Source organism: Pseudophryne corroboree, chromosome 1, assembly GCF_028390025.1.
Source record: "Pseudophryne corroboree isolate aPseCor3 chromosome 1, aPseCor3.hap2, whole genome shotgun sequence".
In the NCBI taxonomy this organism is placed as follows: domain Eukaryota; kingdom Metazoa; phylum Chordata; class Amphibia; order Anura; family Myobatrachidae; genus Pseudophryne; species Pseudophryne corroboree.
In genome coordinates, this window is record NC_086444.1 from 1,058,684,242 (window position 1) to 1,058,707,548 (window position 23,307).

The 23,307-nt window shown below is 45.2% G+C and overlaps 1 protein-coding gene across 5 annotated transcripts in view; it reads left to right on the top strand.

The window, feature by feature from the left end:
* CLOCK (clock circadian regulator) overlaps nucleotides 1-23,307 on the top strand; it is a 231,737-nt gene that overhangs the window by 136,003 nt on the left and 72,427 nt on the right. For all 5 annotated transcript variants that reach the window (XM_063920910.1, XM_063920914.1, XM_063920913.1 and 2 more), the window contains one exon: nucleotides 14,289-14,348. In XM_063920910.1, coding sequence (XP_063776980.1) covers nucleotides 14,289-14,348 — 60 coding nt within the window. The remainder of the gene's footprint in view (nucleotides 1-14,288; nucleotides 14,349-23,307) is intronic.

Sequence of the window (23,307 nt, forward strand, 5' to 3'; positions counted from 1 at the left end):
AACTTTTCAGGGGGATTTGCGGGACGAATGGTCCGGATCGCATCTTCAGATGCATCAGCGGATAACCCTGTCTCCAAGGACAAGGGTGTCTCTTCTGTGGGGGCTGCAGAGTGCTCATCTTCTAGAGGGCAGCACATTCAGCATTCAGGACTGTGTTCTGGTGACCACGGATGCCAGTCTGAGAGGCTGGGGAACAGTCACACAGGGAAGAAATTTCCAAGGAAGTGTGGTCAAGTCTGGAGATTTCTCTCCACATGAATATACTGGAGCTAAGGGCAATTTACGATGCTCTGAGCCTAGGAAGACCTCTGCTTCAAAGTCAACCGGTGCTGATCCAGTAGGACATCATCATGGCAGTCGCCCACGTAAACAGACGGGGCGGCACAAGAAGCAGGAGGGCAATGACAGCAAGGATTCTTCGCTGGGCAAAAAATCATGTGATAACACTGTCAGCAGTGTTCATTCCGGGAGTGGACAACTAGGAAGATTTCCTCAGCATGAATGAATTCCACCCGGAAAAGTGGGAACTTCATCTGGAAGTTTCCACATGTTTGTAAACCGTTGGGAAAGACCAAAGGTGGTTATGATGGCGTCCCACATGAAGCGCCAGGTCTAGAGACCCTCAGGCAATAGCTGGGACGCTCTGGTAACACCGGGGGTGTACCAGTCGGTGTATGTGTTCCCTCCTCTGCTTTTCATACCCAGTGTATGGAGAATGATAGGAAGGAGAGGAGTAAGAACTATACTCGTGGCTCCGGTTTGGCCAAGAAGAACTTGGTACCCGGAACTTCAAGAGATACTAGAAAGGATCTTGATTCAGCAAGAATCATGTCTGTTCCATGACTTACCGCAGCCGCGTTGACGGGTGAACGCCGGATCCTAAGGGAAAAAGGCATTCCGGAAGAGGTCATCCCTACCCTGGTCAGAGCCAGGAAGGAGGTGACCGCACAACATTATCACTGCTTAGGTGAAAATGTGTTCCATGGTGTGAGGCCAGGAAGGCTCCACGGAAGAATTTCAACTAGGTTAATTCCTACATTTCCTGCAAACAGGAGTGTATATGGGTCTCAAATTGGGGTCCATTAAGGTTCAAATTTCGACCGGTCGATTTTCTTCCAGAAAGAAATTGGCTTCAGTTCCTGAAGTCCAGAAGTTGTTAAGGGAGTACTGCATATACAACCCCCTTTTGATGTCTCCAGTGGCACTGGGCGATCTCAACGTAGTTTGGGATTCCTAAAATCACATTGGTTTAAACAACTCAAATCTGTGGATTTGATATATCTCACATGGAAAGCGACCATGCTGTTGGTCCTGGCCTCGGCCAGGCGAGTGTCAGAATTGGCGGCTTTATCTCACAAAGCCATATCTGATTGTCCATTCGGACAGAGCAAAGCTGTGGACTCGTCCCCAGTTTCTCCCTAAGGTGGTGTCAGCGTTTCACCTGAACCAGCTTATTGTGGTACCTGCGGCTACTAGGGACTTGGAGGACTCCAAGTTGCTGGATGTTGTCAGGGCCCTGAAAATATAGTTTCCAGGTCGGCTGGAGTCAGGAAATCTGACTTGCTGTTTATCCTGTATGCACCCAACAAGCTGGGTGCTCCTGCTTCTAAGCAGACTATTGCTCGTTGGATTTGTAGTACAATTCAGCTTGCACATTCTGTGGCAGGCTTGCCACAGCAAAAAATATGTAAATGCCCATTCCACAAGGAAGGTGGGCTCATCTTGGGCGGCTGCCCGAGGGGTCTCGGCATTACAACTCTGCCGAGCAGCTACGTGGTCGGGGGAGAACACGTTTGTAAAATTCTACAAATTTGATACCCTGGCAAAAAGAGGACCTGGAGTTCTCTCATTCGGTGCTGCAGAGTCATCCGCACTCTCCCGCCCGTTTGGGAGCTTTGGTATAATCCCCATGGTCCTTTCAGGAACCCCAGCATCCACTAGGACGATAGAGAAAATAAGAATTTACTTACCGATAATTCTATTTCTCGGAGTCCGTAGTGGATGCTGGGCGCCCATCCCAAGTGCGGATTATTCTGCAATACTTGTACATAGTTATTGTTACAAAAATCGGGTTATTGTTGTAGGAAGCCGTCTTTCAGAGGCTCCTTTTGTTATCATACTGTTAACTGGGTTTAGATCACAAGTTGTACGGTGTGATTGGTGTGGCTGGTATGAGTCTTACCCGGGATTCAAAATTCCTCCCTTATTGTGTACGCTCGTCCGGGCACAGTACCTAACTGGAGTCTGGAGGAGGGTCATAGGGGGAGGAGCCAGTGCACACCACCTGATCGGAAAAGCTTTACTTTTGTGCCCTGTCTCCTGCGGAGCCGCTATTCCCCATGGTCCTTTCAGGAACCCCAGCATCCACTACGGACTCCGAGAAATAGAATTATCGGTAAGTAAATTCTTATTTACCTGCTGATGACGTGTGACGTTGAAGCCTTATATTCCAATATTTCTCATACATTGGGAATAAAAGCAGTAGAACACTATCTTCTACAAGATCCTAATATGTCATCGCAGTTACGGAACTTCATTTTACAATCTATACAATTCATTTTAGGTCACAACTGCTTCACGTTTAACTCACAGTTTTTTTTACAGACACGTGGTGCTGCGATGGGGGCGGGGTTTGCTCCGAGTCTAGCAAATCTATTTATGGGTAGATTTGAAGAACATCATATATGGGGGGAGACATATGGAGCAAACCTCGCCCTATATGGCAGATTTATAGATGATTTGTTTTTTATTTGGGATGGGGATTTACTGTCTGCACAACAATTTGCGTCTAATCTAAATAATAATGAGTTTGGTTTACACTTCACGTTTAATATACACGAAACCTCTATTAATTTTTTGGATATTTCATTACACGTTACTGAAGGCAAATTAATCACACAAACATATATTAAGCCAGTTGAACAAAACCGTTACTTAAATTTCACAAGCTCTCATAAAACATCATGGAAGACAAATATCCCTAAGGGACAATTTATAAGGCTGAAAAGAAATTGTGGAACAGATAGTAGCTTTAAGGAACAGGCGGCCAAACTATACCAATCATTTCTAGAACAGGGATATCCGGATAAAATATTACAGAAAGCTTTAATAGAGGTCAATCAAATAGACCGAGCAAAACTTCTGCAGACTTCTAAAAAACCGAACAGCGTAGGTAATACAGATAGGACTGCTTTGTTTACTACGCAATATAATAACTGTGCATTTAAAATTAGGTCTATTATAAAAAAGAATTCAGCTCTACTTAAATTAGATAATATACTACGTGAAAATGTGGACTTGGAAGGTACAGTAATCTTTAGAAGATCTACCAACCTTCAATCATTATTAGTTAAGAGCCATTTCCAACAAGAACGGATAAATAATAAAACATGGCTGCCAGAACGCCCCAAGGGGTTCCATGCCTGTGGAAAACCCACGTGTACCACCTGTAAACATGCCCTGAGAAAAACCACAGAATTCATTTCAAATAGTAATGGAAAAACATTTTACTATAAAAAAAAATTTGAATTGTAGATCATCATATATCATTTATGTAATCCAATGTGGGTGTGGCAAGCAATACGTGGGAAGAACCACTCGCATGTTACACACTAGATTTATGGAACACTGGCGAAATATAAATAAGGGAATTAAGACACATCCCCTTTCAAGCCACATTTCACAATGTATGAAATCAGATACTTTCAGTAGTATTAATGTTAGGGCAATTGAATCTGTCAAATGCACAAAACGGGGTGGTGATCGATTTAATTTGCTCTGCAGAAGAGAAGCTTTCTGGATATATAGGCTGGAAACGCTAGTTCCCCATGGACTCAATGATACAGTTGAGTTGAATAACATCTAATACCTGTCCCAGCTTTATTATCGATACTAGTGACAACTGAAGAGATGTTTCACATACCATATATTTATCATGTATATCTTTAAAAATAATCATATCTAGATGTTGCAGCAAGTGGAGTAATAGAAATACCCCTCTTTTTGTCTTTATTGTTTTTATTAATTTAACTAATTATATACACCTATATTGCAAATGGTTGTAATACTAATGGTAGGTGATATTGTAATAATCTTATTATCTTTTATTTTTTGTTTCCTCTACTTATAATGCACTATAATATTCGCTATGTATTCGTAGAATATTCCTGTTGAGACACATCTCAAAGAAGCCATTAATATAAACAATATAAACAAAATAATAATGTATATATACGTGTATAATTTCTTTGTATTTTAATGAGAGGCAGTCTGTATTGGCAATGATACACTGGAAAGAGTTAAAATAGGAGTGGTTAAATCTAAACTCCATACAGGTGTATCTAATCAAGGAATGTTTTAAATACACATTGCTATACAGACAGTCCCATTCTGTTCTGAAGAAGCTGCCGAGTGTATTAAAGGCAGAGAAACGCGTAAACATTCTGATGAGTGTACCCCAAGCCGGTATTGCCATTTACTGGTCATTTTGCTCTGCAATTGTGGATACCTGAGGAGGAGTGAGACGGAGAACAACGGCTGCCAAGCGGCAGCGTGGAGCCTGACAGTGCAGGCAAGCAGATATTGACGAGGAGACGGCTGCAGGAGAGACAAGTGTCCCAGCAGCATTGATGACCTGGTGTGGAGGCGGGCGGCACGAGAAGTAATATCTGCCGGCCAGCCCGGGTGCAGCACAGTGTCTAACGTCACGTCGCAGAGGGAGAAACCCGTATAACAGAGGTGGGAAAGACGAGCGGTTGCAATAACGCTGGCAGCCTAATTTGGAAGCGGCAGTCTGACCAGTGTGGAGGACGAGGTGAGCACATGATAAACACCTCGTGTTAATAATAAAAATCCTTGCCGTCTAGTTTTCCCATCACTCAGTTAATTAATATCTGCACGAAGGATAAGAGTGCCCCTCTTGCTGTATAGTGATACAAAGACTGCTTATAGCGTGCACACTCTGGGTTACAATCATTAAGAGACTGCTCCACAATACAAGACTTTGAGCAAATCAATATTCCACCCTGAGTATCACATAAACCAACCTTGTACTATAAAATACTTCACGGACTTCCAGATATGTCCGCATATAAAGGAACTGCCACCAGCGGACGGGAAGTGTATCTTTAATCACGAAGTTGGACATTATACATATATATATATACTTTTTGTGAGCATTTTGATACATGTTTTCTACAAAGGATATCTTGGAGTGTAGCCTTTCAGATACAGGAATGCACTTGTTTTAAATTGTTTTATTTTAAGAATTGTATTAATTTGTTTATATTTACCGGCCGGTACTCTATACATATTAATAGTTTTATAGCTTAAATAAATCATTACTTATACACTGTCGTATGGTTTGTTTGTTATAATATTTTCATATCAGCGCCTCAACTTTCTTTTTTCCATTTGTTGGGAAAAGAAACTTCTTAGATTTCTTTTTAGTGGGACGAGCACACCCACTTTTAGAGGCTGCAGATATCAAAATATTATCAGCTTGCGCTGGGTTATCTTTCTTTAAATAAATATCCTCATACATGCAAGAAAAAACAAATATACACCGAGATCCTCGTGTATTACTTCCAAACAATTTTTATAGTCACTTTCCCTTTTTGTGTTGTTAGTCCCAAAAGGGAAAATATGTCATATGCCGGGGAAATCCCCCTTCCAGTGAACTTACACAACTGTGTATTAAGGAAACATATACGATCTCATAAAACAATGTTGAAGTGTCGTTCTACACAAATTCTCAAAGGTGTATCAGTTTGACGGGGAAACTCCCCCTTCCCACACACTTACACAGATGCAGGAATAAAAGGCAGGCACAACCACAACTCTCTGTGAAGGATGCTCCGTCACCAAGTGAAGAAAAAATGCCAGGGTTGCCCCCTACGTATGGCACTCACAATTAATTGGATATATCACATGCATGTAGGGTGGGTCTTTCTTATCCACTCTTTATCTCCAACCTTGCACTTTTTCTCTCAAAAAGAACCGGAGAGAAGGTTGGGGTAAAATACTTTTTAATATAAAAACAAAACAAGAATAAAAACAATGGTAATCATACCCGGGAGGGTCGAAAGAGAAATAGATGGTATGCAGAAAGAACGGGGCCCCGTTAATCTGATCTACTCCAGGTCTCCCACGGGTAGATTTCTCCAATGCAGGTCTCTCCACCAACGCGTTTCGGCCCATGCTAGGGTCTTTGTCAAGGTATGAGAGACCCCTGTCGGACATTCCTTATATACTACCCTAATCACATATGAATCACAGGTGTGTAGTTTAAGGAAACATTTACCTAAAACCTGTGTGATCAAAACATCATTCATAATATAAACACATCATAAAATCATCAATCCATAGTCCAGGGCATCAGTGTCTTCTGTTTCCCCGATGCGGAAGTGACGTGAGTCGAACCCACGTGTATTCACCACGGCATCTCCTTTTCCCGCCACGGAGATGAGATCACTTAATCTGTCAGTCCATACCCGGTCTGTCAGTGCACACATTCCTCGGATGTGACGCGTGGTCCGCCAGCAACCTCCTCCTCCCGCATGCCACTTCCAAGATGGCCGACTGTCTACTTCCGTTCATTAGTTCAAGTGAAAATGCCCCACTTCCTGTCCTCTTCTCCGCTTGATATTATTGATGTTTAAACTTCACTGGACTTATTCCAATCCCCCACATCATCTGATCTACAATGAGAACTAGGTTTTAATGCCCTAAGCATCGATAATATGCATAAAACATATTGCACAATGTTATCTTTATATAATTGGTTAAAAATCCACCCTACAATAACTTCAATAAAAATGAATCATAAAAACAATTTTATTTCAAAATCCTGGTTTAACCCTATTGGTGCCAGGGTTTTGTATGTATATATTAATTTCATCTCTGTTTGTGCCAAACGGGCAGTGGTGTTTTTATCTCTTTCGGTTGGTTTAATATGTTTAATCCCAAAAAAACCTTTTATATGGCCCACAGAGCAATTATGTACAGATTTAAAATGCGCAGACAGGGAGTGGGTCTCCAGGCCTTTCCAGATATTCCTTAAATGCTCTCCCAATCTGACCTTTAAAGGTCTGGTGGTCCGTCCAATGTAGACTTTGTCACAATCACAAACTATGGCATAGACCACATTGGCAGTATTACATGTGATAAATTCCATAATTTTACATTCTTGATCATTAATCCTAATTGTCTCGCATTTTAATGTAGTACCTCCACCAATATTACGACACCCTATACAATTACTGCACCTATAAAAACCTTTGGATCTATTATACCCAGGTCTCTTGGTTTCTGAATGTATACTTTTAACCAATTGCGTTTTGATGTTGGGTGCTCTCCTATATATATGTACTGGTTTACTGGGTAAATGTGGTCCTATAACGGGATCCAACTTCAATGTGGTCCAATGTCTCTTAAAGGTTTTCTCAATTTCCCTGTGGTGAGCATTATAATCAGTGACAAAGGCCCATTGGGTGTCCCTATTTTCCTCTCTAGTTTTCTTCCTCGTACACAACAGGTCCATTCTGCTCGTAGCAGTGGCTTCTTCTAAGCCTTTCTCTACTTTTATCTTATCATATCCGCAAGATAAGAAAGATTTTTTCATACTCTCAGCTTGAGATTTAAAAACTGAGTCCTCAGTACAGTTGCGCCGTAGTCTTTTAAACTGGCCCCCTGGAATCGAATCGAGCCAGTTTGTGATGGCAACTGTCTGCATAAATATAGGGCGAACAGTCAGTCGGTTTTTGATACGTTTGAGTACATATTTGATTGTCCTTAATATAAATAGTTATATCAAGGAAATTAATTTTCTCTCTTTCAATGTCAAACGTTAGTTTGATATTAAGATCGTTCTCATTCAAATATGTACAGAATCCTTCTAATGTATCCCTACTTCCCTTCCAGATAAAGAAAATGTCGTCTTTATAACGTGACCATAGTACCAGGTTCGCCCCGTACTCGCTATGCCAAACGGACTCCTCCTCCCAACGTCCCAAAAATAAATTGGCATAGCTCGGGGCGAACCTGGTACCCATAGCCGTCCCTGTCCGCTGCACAAAGAACTCCCCTTTGAATAGGAAAAAATTGTGCTCTAATATAAACCGAATTCCTTTTACCAGAAATTCCTGCATTAAAGGGACTGTATTAGATGTTGCAAGAAAACTTTCTACTGCTCTAATACCTTTATCATGATTAATGATTGTGTATAGGGAACTTACATCAGCACTGACCATGTAGTACCCCTCTTCCCATTTGATGTTCTCTAACCTATTAAGGATATCCCGAGTGTCCTTAAGGTGGGATCTATTTAGATACACCAGCGATTGAAGATGAGAATCCATGAAAGCAGATAAATTCGCAGTCATTGATTCCACTCCCGACACTATTGGTCTACCGGGGGGATTTTTTGGATCTTTATGTATTTTTGGCAATACATATATGACAGGTATTTTAGGATTGTCAATATTCAGGAACTTACATACTGTATCACTGATCGTTCCATTGTCCCTATATGCATTTATAATGCTAATAAGTTCTTTATTGTGTTGTTCAGTGGGATCTTTCTTAATCCTCTTATATGTATTGCCATCTCCTAACTGTCTGTAGACCTCAGCTTCATATGTAGCTACATCTAGAAGCACAACTCAAACCCCCCCCCCCACCACCCTTGTCGGCGAGTTTGACTAAGCTCATCATTCTTTTTCAATTCCTCCAACGCCAGTCTTTCTTTCTTAGTAAGGTTGAAGTTAATCTTCCTTTTTTTAATATGTTCTACATCCTTAAGTCCTCTGTAAAGCCGCCTGTCTTGTCAGCGCTGTGTATTTACAGACACTTAAGTATTCTACATGTCATTTTAGACCGTGTTAGTTTAAGAACAAGTGTACTGCTAAATGAATTTTTAGTACAAGTATTCTGTGATATACATCCAGTGTTTACTGTGCATTGTTATATCTGTATACATACATATCTATATGTAGATTTACTAATCGAGTGCAGTCTTATTGTTTATATGTAAGAATTTCTGCATTGTACCTGTGACTGTGTGTGCCTATTGCGGCTATGTGAATTCTATTCTGTGTATCACACGTATTGCTATCATTATATTCTGTACCCTGGGGGGCTAAGTGTGTCAGGGTCTCATTTAAAATATAGTGTTCCACAGGATTTATTTATTTATTTATTAGCAGTTTCTTATATAGCGCAGCATATTCCGTTGCGCTTTACAACGGTTTTGTATTTTTCACTGTTTGTCACCTCACATCGCTTAAATCCTCTGTTTGTGCTCTGCATTTGCTGTCACGTAACACAGGGTTTTTTTCTGCAGGTATTGTGTTTGTCTGGCTATATTGTACTGTTGTGCCCTAAGGCTACATTACCAATAATGTCTGCTACACATGGCGGGAAATCAGCAGATGCTCCTGCATCATGCAGTGCTGGCGCCACGGATTTGACTGAGGAAAAGGTTTCAGCTGAGGGTTTAGGTACTGGGTGCCCTGCACTTTCCAGTCAGTGTGCAGCACCTGTGGAAAATCAAGCCCCTCCTTGGGCTGCATTTTCAAATATGCTGATGACGCTTGTAACACGGCTTGCACCCCCTGTGGGACCTCCTGTGCCATTGCAGCCACATATTGTCCCTGTAGTTAACCCACCTTGGGCGGATACGCTGTCTACCCAGTTACAACAATTAAATCCGTCTTTGGTTCGACAAAAACCTACCCCTTGCCGTACTGGGGCCAAGGAGTCATTTAAGCAGGCCATTTCTTCCTCACAATCCACTAATATTTCGGATGATTCTTCCGATGAGGATGGGGATTATACTGATACGTCAGACACTGATACAGTTGCTTCTGCTGAGGAATCTACAACTCAAGTTGATGTTCCTGTCCTAGTGGAGGCTATCAAGCTGATTCTCCAAATTGATGATGTTATTGAGCCCCCCGCTACGTCTAAGAAACCTGATAAGTTTAAACGTCAGAAGGTTGCTAAAGTAGTTTTACTGCATTCTGACCTTTTAATTGACATACGTCATGGAATCCTGGTCATCTCCAGGAAAGAAATTTTCCCTGTCCAGAAAGATGCTAGCTCGTTATCCTATCCCTGCGGAGTTAAGTAAACTCTACCGCCGGTGGACTCTCATGTCGCCCGTCTTGTGGTATCTTCTACTCTGCCTGTCACCACTGTCACCTCACTGAAGGAACCGACGGATAAGCGTGTGGAGGGATGCCTGAAGTCTATTTACACACTTACCGATGCTGTGCATAGACCCACTATGGCACCCTCTTGGGCTGCAAAAGCTATAGAAGCATGTGTTCAGGCAATTGAGGATGAGCTACCTCTAAATTTTTCTGACACTGCCAGACAATATCTGTTGTATATTACCACAGCCTCTCACTATATTCAGGAGGTGACCTCTGATGCAGGCATAATGGAGGCCAATGCGTCTACTTCGTCTATCCTGGCTCGCCGGATTTTGTGGTTAAGGTCCTGGATAGTGGACCTGGACTCCAAAAAGACCTTGGAGGTTCTCCCTTTTTTAGGGAGGATCTGGACAAGATCGTGACTGACTTGGCAACAGCTAAGACTGCATTTCTCCCAATTACTAATCCTTCTGCTCCGAAGGCTAAGAGTACCACTTTTCATTCCTTTCGACCTCCAGGTAAAGCAAAGGGTCAGGTGTACCTGAGACAGGCTCGTACTTCCAAAACTACCAAGCCCAAGTCTAAGCAATCTTGGGCTGCCTGTCAGCCTGCTTCTAAACAGCAGCATGACGGGGCGGGCCTCCCCCTGGGGGACCCCAGGGTGGGAGGCCGACTTCTGCAGTTCGCACAGGCCTGGTAAAGACCACTTCAGACACCTGGGTGCGGGACGTTGTCTCTCACGGGTATGCGATCTCCTTCAGGAGATGCCCCCCTCTCCAGTTCTGCTTAACAGTTATCCCTTCGGATCCGCTGAACGCACAGACTTTGCACTTGGTTGTACAATCTCTCCTAGATACTGGAGTGATTGTGCCGGTACCTCTGTCTCAAAGAGGCATGGACTACTATTCGACCCTGTTTCTAGTCCCGAAACCAAATGGGTCCTCCCGGCCTATACTCAAGCTCAAATCTTTGAACAAATTTGTGAGGGTATCCAAATTCCGTATGGAAACTCTGCGCTCTGTTGTACTGGCCGTGGAACCCAAGGACTATATGGTATCCCTGAACACACAGGCTGCTTTCCTGCACATTCCTATTGCCATGTCGCATCAGCAATATCTGCGGTTTGCTTTTGGCAACCTACATTATCAATTCCAGGCCTTGCCTTTTCGGACTGACCACGGCTCCTCGGATCTTCACCAAGGTCATGGCAGTTATGACGGCTCTTCGCTGCCGTCAGGGTGTCAAGATCATGCCGTATCTGGACGACTTGCTGATCCTGGCGAACTCCTCAGAGGCTCTCCTCAGTCATCTGGAACTGACGGTCCAATTCCTATAATCTCATGGGTGGCTCATCAACTGGAAGAAGTCCTTGCTGGTCCCTGCTCAGAGCATGGAGCAACTTACGGCATTGTTGGACACACACAACCAATGATTGTTCTTGTCTCCTCCAGAGAAGGTCCTGAAACTTCAGGACAGGATCAGATGCTTCCTCTCTCGCCAGAGAGTGTCGATACACTCAGCGATGCAAGTACTAGGCCTCATGGTGTCCGCATTCGACATGGTAGAGTTCGCTCAGTTTCATTCCCGCCCTCTGCAGAGGTTAATCCTTTCCAAGTGGGACGGCCTGCCTCACCGGATCAGATCTCAAATGATCTCCTTGACGCCGGAGGTTCGTCTGTCACTGAGCTGGTGGCTACAGGACCAACAGTTGAGCAGGGGCCGTCCCTTCTGGATCTCCAACTGGGTCCTCCTGACAATGGACGCCAGTCTGCGAGGTTGGGCCGCGGTGGCGGTGTTGGAGCAACACTCTCTCCAGGGTCGGTGGAGCAGGGAGGGATCTCTCCTCCTGATAAACATTCTGGAATTGCGGGCAGTGTTCAATGCGTTGACACTGGCCCTGCCTCTTGTACAGAACAGGCCTGTTCAAGTACAATCAGACAACGCCACCATCATGGCATACATAAATCATCAAGGCAGCGCTCGAAGCTGCATGGCAATGATGGAAGTGTCAAAAATTCTCCAATGGGAGGAACGCCATCTGCCAGCCATATCAGCAGTGTTCATTCCTGGAGTCCTCAACTGGGAAGCGGGCTTCCTCAGCCGTCAGAACATGCATGCCGGAGAGTGGAGCCTTCATCTAGAAGTCTTTCAACTCCTAGTGGACAAGTGGGGCCTACCAGGTGTAGACCTGGTGGTATCTCGACACAAGCACAAGGTTACGGTCTTCGGGGCAAGGACAAGGGATCCTCAAGCAGCGTTTGTAGATGCACTGGCAATTCCATGGAACTTTCGGCTGCCATATGTGTTCCCTCCAGTGTCACTCCTGCCCAGGGTAATACGGAAGTTCGAGTAATAAGGAGGAATACTACTTCTAGTCGCTCCAGCGTGGCCCAGGCAGCATTGGTTCTCCGACCTGCAGGGTCTCTCAATGGAGCATCCTCTTCTACTTTATCAAGCCCAGACCTCCTCGTTCAGGGCCCTTGTGTCTACCCGGACCTGGCCAGACTGGCTTTGACGGCGTGCCTCTTGAAGCATCACTCCTCAGAGCAAAAGTATTCTCTGAAGCGGTCATTTAAACTATGTTGAAAGCCCGTAAACCAGCTTCTGGTCTGATTTATGACAGGGTCTGGAATTCTTACTTCACATGGTGTACTGCTAAGAATTATGATGCATATGCTTTCAAAACTTCCAGACTTTTGGCTTTTCTACAACAAGGCCTAGACTTGAGCCTTCGTCTGGCCTTCCTCAAGGTTCATATATCTGCTTTGTCGGTGAAGTTTCATAGAAAAATTGCGTCCCTTCCTGACGTCCACACTTTCACTCAGGGTGTTATACAGATTCATCCTTCCTATGTCCCTCCTGTGGCTCCATGGGATCTGTCTGTCGTTCTGAATGCCCTACAAGAGTCTCCATTTGAACCTCTTGAGTTTGTGGACCTTAAATGCCTTAGGCTTAAGGTCGTGTTTCTGTTGGCTATTGCCTCTGCTAGGAGAGTGTCGGACTTAGGCGCTTTCTCCTGTCGTCCACCCTTTCTGATTTTTCACCATAACCGGGCAGTTCTTCGAACTTGCCCAGGTTATTTGCTTAAGGTGGTATCATCTTTTCACCTTAATCAGGAGATTGTGGTTCCGGCCTTCATCTCTTCTGGTTTGTCCTCCAAAGAAAGATCTTTGGATGTTGTACGGGCTCTCCGTATTTATGTAGAAAGTACTGCCTCTGTCAGGAGGTCAGATTCCCTTTTTGTACTTTTTGGTTTTCAACGTGGCTGGCCTGCGAATAAGCAAACCTTGGCCAGATGGATTAGAATGGTGATTGCATAAGCCTACGCGCAGGCTGGGCTCCCAGCTCCTGCTGCTATCAAAGCCCATTCTACTCGGTCTGTTGGACATTCTTGGGAGGCCCACCGTGGCGCGTCCGCAGAACAATTGTGCAAGGCAGCTACGTGGTCCTTAGTGAACACGTTCATCAGGTTCTATGCCTTTGATACTTCCGCCTCCCAGGATGCTTCCTTTGGATGCCGGGTTCTTGTGCCCGCTACAGTGCATCCCCTCCCATGAGGAACTGCTTTAGGACATCCCCGATGTATTCCCTGTGGAACACCGTGTACCCCCCTGCAGAAAAGGAGATTTATGGTAGACTTACCATTGTTAAATCTCTTTCTGCGAGATACACTGAATTCCACAGGGTGCCCACCCTGAAACACTTAGTTTATTTGGGTTTTTATGGCATTAGCCGCTAGTCCCTTCTGTCGTGAGAATGTGGTTCTATGTGACTACTATCTACTGTCTCTCTTACCTGCTACTGCATTGGACTGGTTAACGAAACTGAGCTCCAGTGCCTGGAGGCGGGGCTATAGAGGAGGCGGTGCAGTGCGTCCTGGGAACAGTCAAAGCTTTAGCCTGTTGGTGCCTCGGATCAAGATCCAACTCTACACCCCAATGTTATTCCCTGTGGAATCCAGTGTATCTCGCAGAAAAAGATTTAACAATGGTAAGTCTACCATAAATCTCCTTTTTTCCATTCATCTTATGTAATGGAATGAGTTTGAGGTTTCTTTCTTTGCTAGGAAATTGTTTAGAGGGAACTATGTTCTTTTATATATTTAGTCTGTAACAACATTTTGTGTTCTCTTAGAGATGATGGGAGTATTTTTGATGGACTTGTGGATGAAGATGATAAGGATAAAGCAAAAAGGTATGTGATGTTTACATTGCTTACATTTATTTAGTCTTCAGTTTCACTACAGAAAAAAAAAAAATTCAGCTATGGTTGAACTGAGTATCTTTTTCTTTACTACCTTTATAGGATAACAATAATTATATATTGTCTCACATATCTAAATTGAAAAAAGGCACACCAGGAATTCCTAATCCCTTCATCACAAATTGTAGTAGCCTATCCCACAGTTCTTAGACATTATGCATAAAAGATCTGATCTAGGACAAAAATATCAAACTACATAGCATTTCAACTGTTACTGCAGTCGCCTTCCTCTGAGTTTCAATTCACAAAATCTGTAGTCTATATTATATTTATCATCAGCATCAGGGTGGCAGAGACCGAGGGTTAGGTGCTGTTGTAGGGAGCAGAGCCGGCCCCAACCAATATGATGCCCTAGGCAAGATTTTGGCTGGTGCCCCCTAGCACCGCCGCTAGTTTCACCTCTGACCCAGCACCCCTTTCCAAGTACCATCACCCCTCACCCATAGTAGTCCTCATTTTGGTGCTCCTACCCCCTATATTTTAAATAGGAACAGTGCGCACATTCGCCACACAGCTCAAATAGGGATATGTTCTTGCTGGGAAGGGGCATGGTCACACAATAGTACCCCCCAATTCAAATTACGCCACACAATAGTGCAACTTTATTCACATTTTATCAATCAGTAGTGTCCCTTATTCATGTTACATCACACAGTAATGCCCCTTACACATATGGCAAACACTACTGCACAACCAACCCACCCGCACACAACACTCACATGGCAGCTAACACTGACCTCTGCCTCTGCTTGGATACAGATGTGTCCTCATACATCTTACCTCAATGCGCCATGCAGCAGGAGATGCCTGGCGTGAGTCAGCTGGCAGCTCTGCTAACGTCGGGCACCTTTTTTGATGAAAATTAATCTTATTTGCATTACTATGTGGCTAGAATGCACATGCAGCTTCTTCTGACTAAAATGATATGCAGCATGCCTATATTTTGTGGGCGACTGTGGCTGTATCTGCATACGAAATGCTACGTTACAGTGATTTCCAGGAATACACTGTAATGTAGCATTTCGTATGCAGATACAGCCGCAGTCACACACAGAATATAGGCATGCCACATATCATTTTAATCAGCAGAAGCTGCTTGTGCCCCTAGGCATACCAAATGCCGTAGGCATTTGCCTAGTTTGCCTATGCCTAGGGCCGGCTCTGGTAGGGAGTATGGAGCAGATGAGAGTATAAGGGGGTCATTCCGACCTGATCACACACTAGCTATTTTTTGCAGCGCTGTAATCGGATCAAAACTCGTCAAAACTGCATATGCACCACAATGCGCAGGCTCGTTGTATGAGTACAAAGCGGATCGGTGCTGGGTGATGGATTTAACGAAGAATCCATTCACACAGCTGATCGCAAGAAGATTGACCGGAAGAAGGCGTTTATGGGTGTCAACTGACCGTTTTCAATGAGTGTTTGGAAAAGCGTAGGCGTGTCCAAGCGTTTGCAGGGTGGGTGTCTGACTTCAATTTCTGGGATAATTTCACGAATTATGTGACTTTTGAAGGTAATTGGTTGCACCAGAACTTTTGAGGGGCTTCATAGCAAAGAGGGTGAATACATAGGCACATGCCACTCTTCAAATTTTTATTTATAAAAATTATTTTTTTAAGATACATTTTTCTAATTTTACTTCACCAACTTAGACTATTTTGTGCATATCCATAATATAAAATTCAGATAAAAAAAATTAAATTACAGGTTGTAATGTAACAAAATAGGTAAAAAGCCAAGGGGGTGAACAGTTTAGCAAGGAACTGTAATGCCCCAATGATTATGACTAAATGCAGAATGGCAAACATTTTTTGTTGCAAGTGCCTTTTTATTGACCTTGTGTTACGTAAAATGATGCAATTCAATCTATTATACAACAGTGGCTGCATCATTCTCCACTAAGCAAACACGGGCCTCTAAGAAGGAGGGCAGGAAGGACAGGGCTGAAACCCCACTTTTCTGACATCTCTAACTACGCTAAACAATCCTATCGAAGTACAGTACTTACAGTATTTTACTTTCTAATGCTACACTGAAGTCTGTCAGACTGGGTAATAATTATTCCACATCACAGCAATTACTTTAGTGTGTTGTTACCTTTTATCTGTTTTTACATTGCAGTTACCTTTTTTGTTTCTTTCTTTCACTTGCTAGCAGCAAACCTCATTAATGAAGATCACTTAGCAGAGATCAAACGCCCTTAATTTCTGCTCTCTGGAGGCACTCGCAAGCCAGACGTGTGCAGGGGTGGGACAGTCTCCGCGTATACAGTGCAAAAGTGGAAACATTCCACTGATACCCCTTTTCCATCTAATTACACGGGTCGCAGCCGGGAGCCTGACATGGGTGCTACCCAGCTGCGACCCGCGTCAGCCCCCTTTCCATTTGCCGTTTCCAACCTGGCATATTGCCGGGTTGGTGACGCTGCCGGTGACGCAGCGGGGGCAGCGCTGGGAGATCACATGATCTTCCAGCGCCGCCTTCCCATACAGTGTGAACGGGAGCTGTGTGGCTTCCGTTTACACAGCACAGCCTACCGGGTTGAACCCGTGTTCAACCCTGCAAGCTACCCGAGTTGGAATACCGGGTCAATCGACTCGGATTATTCCAACTCAGCCCTTTTACACCAGCCAGCAACACGGGTTATGTGCGTTCATGTGCAATAACCTGTGTTGTATGCTGGCTGGTGGAAAAGGGGTACAAGTCTGACCTATCTTTCTCTATCGTCCTAAGTGGATGCTGGGGTTCCTGAAAGGACCATGGGGAATAGCGGCTCCGCAGGAGACAGGGCACAAAAGTAAAGCTTTTACAGGTCAGGTGGTGTGTACTGGCTCCTCCCCCTATGACCCTCCTCCAGACTCCAGTTAGATTTTTGTGCTCGGCCGAGAAGGGTGCAATTCTAGGTGGCTCTCATAAAGAGCTGCTTAGAGAGTTTAGCTTAGGTTTTTTATTTTACAGTGATTCCTGCTGGCAACAGGATCACTGCAACGAGGGACAGAGGGGAGAAGAAGTGAACTCACCTGCGTGCAGGATGGATTGGCTTCTTGGCTACTGGACATGAAGCTCCAGAGGGACGATCACAGGTACAGCCTGGATGGTCACCGGAGCCACGCCGCCGGCCCCCTCACAGATGCTGAAGCAAGAAGAGGTCCAGAATCGGCGGCTGAAGACTCCTGCAGTCTTCTTAAGGTAGCGCACAGCACTGCAGCTGTGCGCCATTTTCCTCTCAGCACACTTCACACGGCAGTCACTGAGGGTGCAGGGCGCTGGGGGGGGGGCGCCCTGGGAGGCAAATGAAAACCTTTAAAAAGGCTAAAAATACCTCACATATAGCCCCAGAGGCTATATGGAGATATTTACCCCTGCCTAAATGTACTAAATAGCGGGAGACGAGCCCGCCGAAAAAGGGGCGGGGCCTATCTCCTCAGCACACGGCGCCATTTTCTGTCACAGCTCCGCTGGTCAGGAAGGCTCCCAGGTCTCTCCCCTGCACTGCACTACAGAAACAGGGTATAACAGAGAGGGGGGGCAAAATAAATGGCAATATATTAATATAAAAGCAGCTATAAGGGAGCACTTAATCATAAGGCTATCCCTGTCATATATAGCGCTTTTTGGTGTGTGCTGGCAGACTCTCCCTCTGTCTCCCCAAAGGGCTAGTGGGTCCTGTCTTCGTATAGAGCATTCCCTGTGTGTCTGCTGTGTGTCGGTACGTGTGTGTCGACATGTATGAGGACGTTATTGGTGTGGAGGCGGAGCAATTGCCAAATATGAGGATGTCACCTCCTAGGGGGTCGACACCAGAATGGATGCCTTTATTTGTGGAATTACGGGATAGCGTCAACTCGCTTAAGCAGTCGTTTGCCGACATGAGGCGGCCGGACACTCAATTAGTGCCTGTCCAGGCGCTTCAAACACCGTCAGGGGCTGTAAAACGCCCCTTGCCTCAGTCGGTCGACCCAGACACAGGCACTGATTCCGGTGGTGAAGGTGACGAATCAACCGTATTTTCCAGTAGGGCCACACGTTATATGATTTTGGCAATAAAGGAGATGTTACATTTAGCTGATACTACAGGTACCACTAAACAGGGTATTATGTGGGGTGTGAAAAAACTACCAGTAGTTTTTACCGAATCAGAAGAATTAAATGACGTGTGTGATGAAGCGTGGGGTGCCCCGATAAAAAACTGCTAATTTCAAAGAAGTTATTGGCTTTATACCCTTTCCCGCCAGAGGTTAGGGAGCGCTGGGAAACACCTCCTAGGGTGGACAAAGCGCTAACACGCTTATCAAAACAAGTGGCGTTACCCTCTCCTGAGACGGCCGCACTTAAAGATCCATCAGATAGGAGGATGGAAAATATCCAAAAAGGTATATACACACATGCAGGTGTTATACTACGACCAGCTATTGCGACTGCCTGGATGTGCAGTGCGGGGGTAGTTTGGTCAGAGTCCCTGATCGAAAATATTGATACCCTGGACAGGGACAATATTTTACTGTCGTTAGAACAAATAAAGGATGCATTTCTTTATATGCGTGATGCACAGAGAGATATCTGCACACTGGCATCACGGGTAAGTGCTATGTCCATTTCGGCCAGAAGAGCTTTATGGACACGACAGTGGACAGGCGATGCGTAGAGGAGTTATTTGGGGTCGGTCTATCGGATTTGGTGGCCACGGCTACGGCCGGGAAATCCACCTTTCTACCTCAAGTCACTCCCCAACATAAAAAGGCACCGACCTTTCAACCGCAGCCCTTTCGTTCCTTTAAAAATAAGAGAGCAAAGGGCTATTCATATCTGCCACGAGGCAGAGGACGAGGGAAGAGACAGCAACAGGCAGCTCCTTCCCAGGAACAGAAGCCCTCCCCGGCTTCTACAAAAGCCTCAGCATGACGCTGGGGCTTCGCAAGCGGACTCGGGGGCGGTAGGCGGTCGTCTCAAGAATTACAGCGCGCAGTGGGCTCACTCGCAGGTAAATCCCTGGATCCTGCAGATAATATCTCAGGGGTACAGGTTGAAATTAGAGACAGAGCCACCTCGCCGTTTCCTGAAGTCTGCTTTACCAACGTCCCCCTCAGAAAGGGAGACGGTTTTGGAAGCCATTCACAAGCTGTATTCTCAGCAGGTGATAGTCAAGGTACCTCTTCTACAACAAGGGAAGGGGTATTATTCCACTCTTTTTGTGGTACCGAAGCCGGATGGCTCGGTAAGGCCTATTCTAAATCTGAAGTCCTTGAACCTGTACATAAAGAAGTTCAAGTTCAAGATGGAGTCACTCAGAGCAGTGATAGCGAACCTGGAAGAAGGGGACCTTATGGTATCCTTGGACATCAAGGATGCGTATCTCCACGTTCCAATTACCCCTCACACCAGGGGTACCTCAGGTTCGTTGTACAAAACTGTCACTATCAGTTTCAGACGCTGCCGTTTGGTTTGTCCACGGCACCTCGGGTCTTTACAAAGGTAATGGCCGAGATAATATTTCTTCTTCGAAGAAAAGGCGTATTAATTATCCCATACTTGGACGATCTCCTAATAAGGGCAAGGTCCAGAGAACAGCTAGAGATGGGTTTAGCACTATCTCAAGAGGTGCTAAAGCAGCACGGATGGATTCTGAATATTCCAAAATCCCAATTAATGCCGACAACTCGTCTGCTGTTCCTGGGGATGATTCTGGACACCGTTCAGAAAAAGGTTTTTCTTCCCGAAGAAAAAGCCAAGGAGTTATCTGACCTGGCCAGGAACCTCCTAAAACCAGGAAAGGTGTCTGTACATCAATGCACAAGAGTCCTGGGAAAAAATGGTAGCTTCTTACGAAGCAATCCCTTTCGGCAGATTCCATGCAAAGGGATCTGTTGGACAAATGGTCAGGGTCGCATCTTCAGATGCACCTGCGGATAACCCTGTCGCCGAGGACAAGGGTATCCCTTCTGTGGTGGTTGCAGGAGGCTCATCTATTGGAGGGCCGCAGATTCGGCATGCAGGATTGGATCCTGGTGACCACGGATGCCAGCCTGAGAGGCTGGGGAGCAGTCACACAGGGAAGAAATTTCCAGGGAGTGTGGTCGAGCCTGAAAAAGTCTCTTCACATAAGCATTCTGGAACTAAGAGCAATCTACAATGCTCTAAGCCAGGCGGAACCTCTGCTTCAAGGAAGACCGGTGTTGATCCAGTCGGACAACATCACGGCAGTCGCCCATGTAAACAGACAGGGCGGCACAAGAAGCAGGAGGGCAATGGCAGAAGCTGCCAGGATCCTTCGCTGGGCGGAGAATCACGTGATAGCACTGTCAGCAGTATTCATCCCGGGCGTGGACAACTGGGAAGCAGACTTCCTCAGCAGACACGACCTTCACCCGGGAGAGTGGGGACTTCATCCAGAAGTTTTCCACATGCTATTAAACCGTTGGGTAAAACCAATGGTGGACATGATGGCGTCTCGCCTCAACAAAACACTGGACAGGTATTGCGCCAGGTCAAGAGATCCGCAGGCAATAGCTGTGGACGCGCTGGTAACACCTTGGGTGTACCAGTCGGTATATGTGTTTCCTCCTCTGCCTCTCATACCAAAGGTATTGAGGATTATACGGCAAAGAGGAGTAAGACTAGTGGCTCCGGATTGGCCAAGAAGGACTTGGTACCCGGAACTTCAAGAGATGGTCACGGACGATCCGTGGCCTCTACTTCTGAGAAGGGACCTGCTTCAGCAGGGTCCTTGTCTTTTTCAAGACTTACCGCGGCTGCGTTTGACGGCATGGCGTTTGAATGCCAGATCCTAAAAGGAAAAGGCATTCCGGAAGAAGTCATTCCTACCTTGATAAAGGCAAGGAAGGAAGTCACCGCGAAGCATTATCGCCGTATTTGGCGAAAATATGTTGCGTGGTGCGAGCAGCGGAGTGCTCCGATGGAGGAATTTCAACTGGGTCGTTTTCCTACATTTCCTGCAATCAGGATTGTCTATGGGTCTCAAATTGGGATCTATTAAGGTTCAAATTTCGGCCCTATCAATATTCTTCCAAAAAGAATTGGCCTCAGTCCCTGAGGTCTAGATTTTTATCAAAGGAGTACTGCATATACAGCCTCCTGTGGTGCCTAAGGTGGCACCGTGGGATCTAAATGTAGTTTTAGATTTCCTCAAATCCAATTGGTTTGAACCACTAAAGAATGTGGATTTGAAATATCTCACATGGAAAGTGACTATGTTACTGGCCCTGGCTTCGGCCGGGAGAGTATCTGAACTGGCGGCTTTGTTTTATAAAAGCCCTTATTTAATTTTCCATTCGACATAGGGCAGAGCGGCGGACGCGTCCGCATTTTCTCCCTAAGGTGGTATCAGCGTTTCACCTGAACCAGCCTATTGTAGTGCCTGCGGCTACAGACGACTTGAAGGACTCCAAGTTGTTGGACGTTGTCAGAGCCTTAAAAATATACATTTAAAGGACGGCTGGAGTCAGAAAATCTGACTCGCTGTTTATACTGTATGCACCCAACAAGTTGGGTGCACCTGCTTCTAAGCAGTCGATTGCTAGTTGGATTTGTAACAAAATTCAACTTGTACATTCTGTGGCAGGCCTGCCACAGCCTAAATCTGTTAAGGCCCATTCCGCAAGGAAGGTGGGCTCATCTTGGGCGCCTGCCGAGGGGTCTCGGCATTACAACTCTGCCGAGCAGCTACGTGGTCAGGGGAGAACACGTTTGTAAATTTTTACAAATTTGATACCCTGGCAAAGGAGGACCTGGAGTTCTCTCATTCGGTGCTGCAGAGTCATCCGCACTCTCCCGCCCGTTTGGGAGCTTTGGTATAATCCCCATGGTCCTTTCAGGAACCCCAGCATCCACTTAGGACGATAGAGAAAATAAGAATTTACTTACCGATAATTCTATTTCTCGGAGTCCGTAGTGGATGCTGGGCGCCCATCCCAAGTGCGGATTATCTGCAATACTTGTACATAGTTATTGTTAACTAATTCGGGTTATTGTTTAGGAAGCCATCTTTCAGAGGCTCCTCTGTTATCATACTGTTAACTGGGTTTAGATCACAAGTTGTACGGTGTGATTGGTGTGGCTGGTATGAGTCTTACCCGGGATTCAAAATCCTCCCTTATTGTGTACGCTCGTCCGGGCACAGTACCTAACTGGAGTCTGGAGGAGGGTCATAGGGGGAGGAGCCAGTACACACCACCTGACCTGTAAAAGCTTTACTTTTGTGCCCTGTCTCCTGCGGAGCCGCTATTCCCCATGGTCCTTTCAGGAACCCCAGCATCCACTACGGACTCCGAGAAATAGAATTATCGGTAAGTAAATTCTTATTTTTTCAAACAACCTACAAAAACTTTCTTTCCCCGTTTACATCCTGATGTAGCCTCATGTACGGATCACTTGCAATTCTTTGAGCTCATTTTTCAAAATGAAATCTTGTTTTTATGCAAAACTCTGGGGTGCTGGTGTGCCTACTCCATACTTCACACTGAGAACCCTCATTCTGTCCATCTCCTATTAGCTGATGCAAACCTTTTGTTGCTTCACTATCGCCGGAATCTTGCTCAACCAACCCACGCACTTTAGAGGAAATCTGGGTGTATTTGTGCAAATGCAGGAGCTTCTCAACGACACCACTGTTCTCCTAAATGATTTTTCTAATGCTTGTTGTGCAGCTAGTAGCTGTCTAGTCAACCAATAAAATAATTTAGAGCACAGGTTCTGTCCTCAGGACCCCAAACAGTTCACGTTTTCCGAGTCTCCTCAAAGAATTGCAAGTGAAATAATTAGCTCTGCCTGTGGATCTTTTAAAATGTGTCTGAGTAATGACTGTACCTGTGCTTTGCTGGGTGATCTGGAAAACGTCAACTGTGTGGGATCCTGAGGACCGAGATTGAGA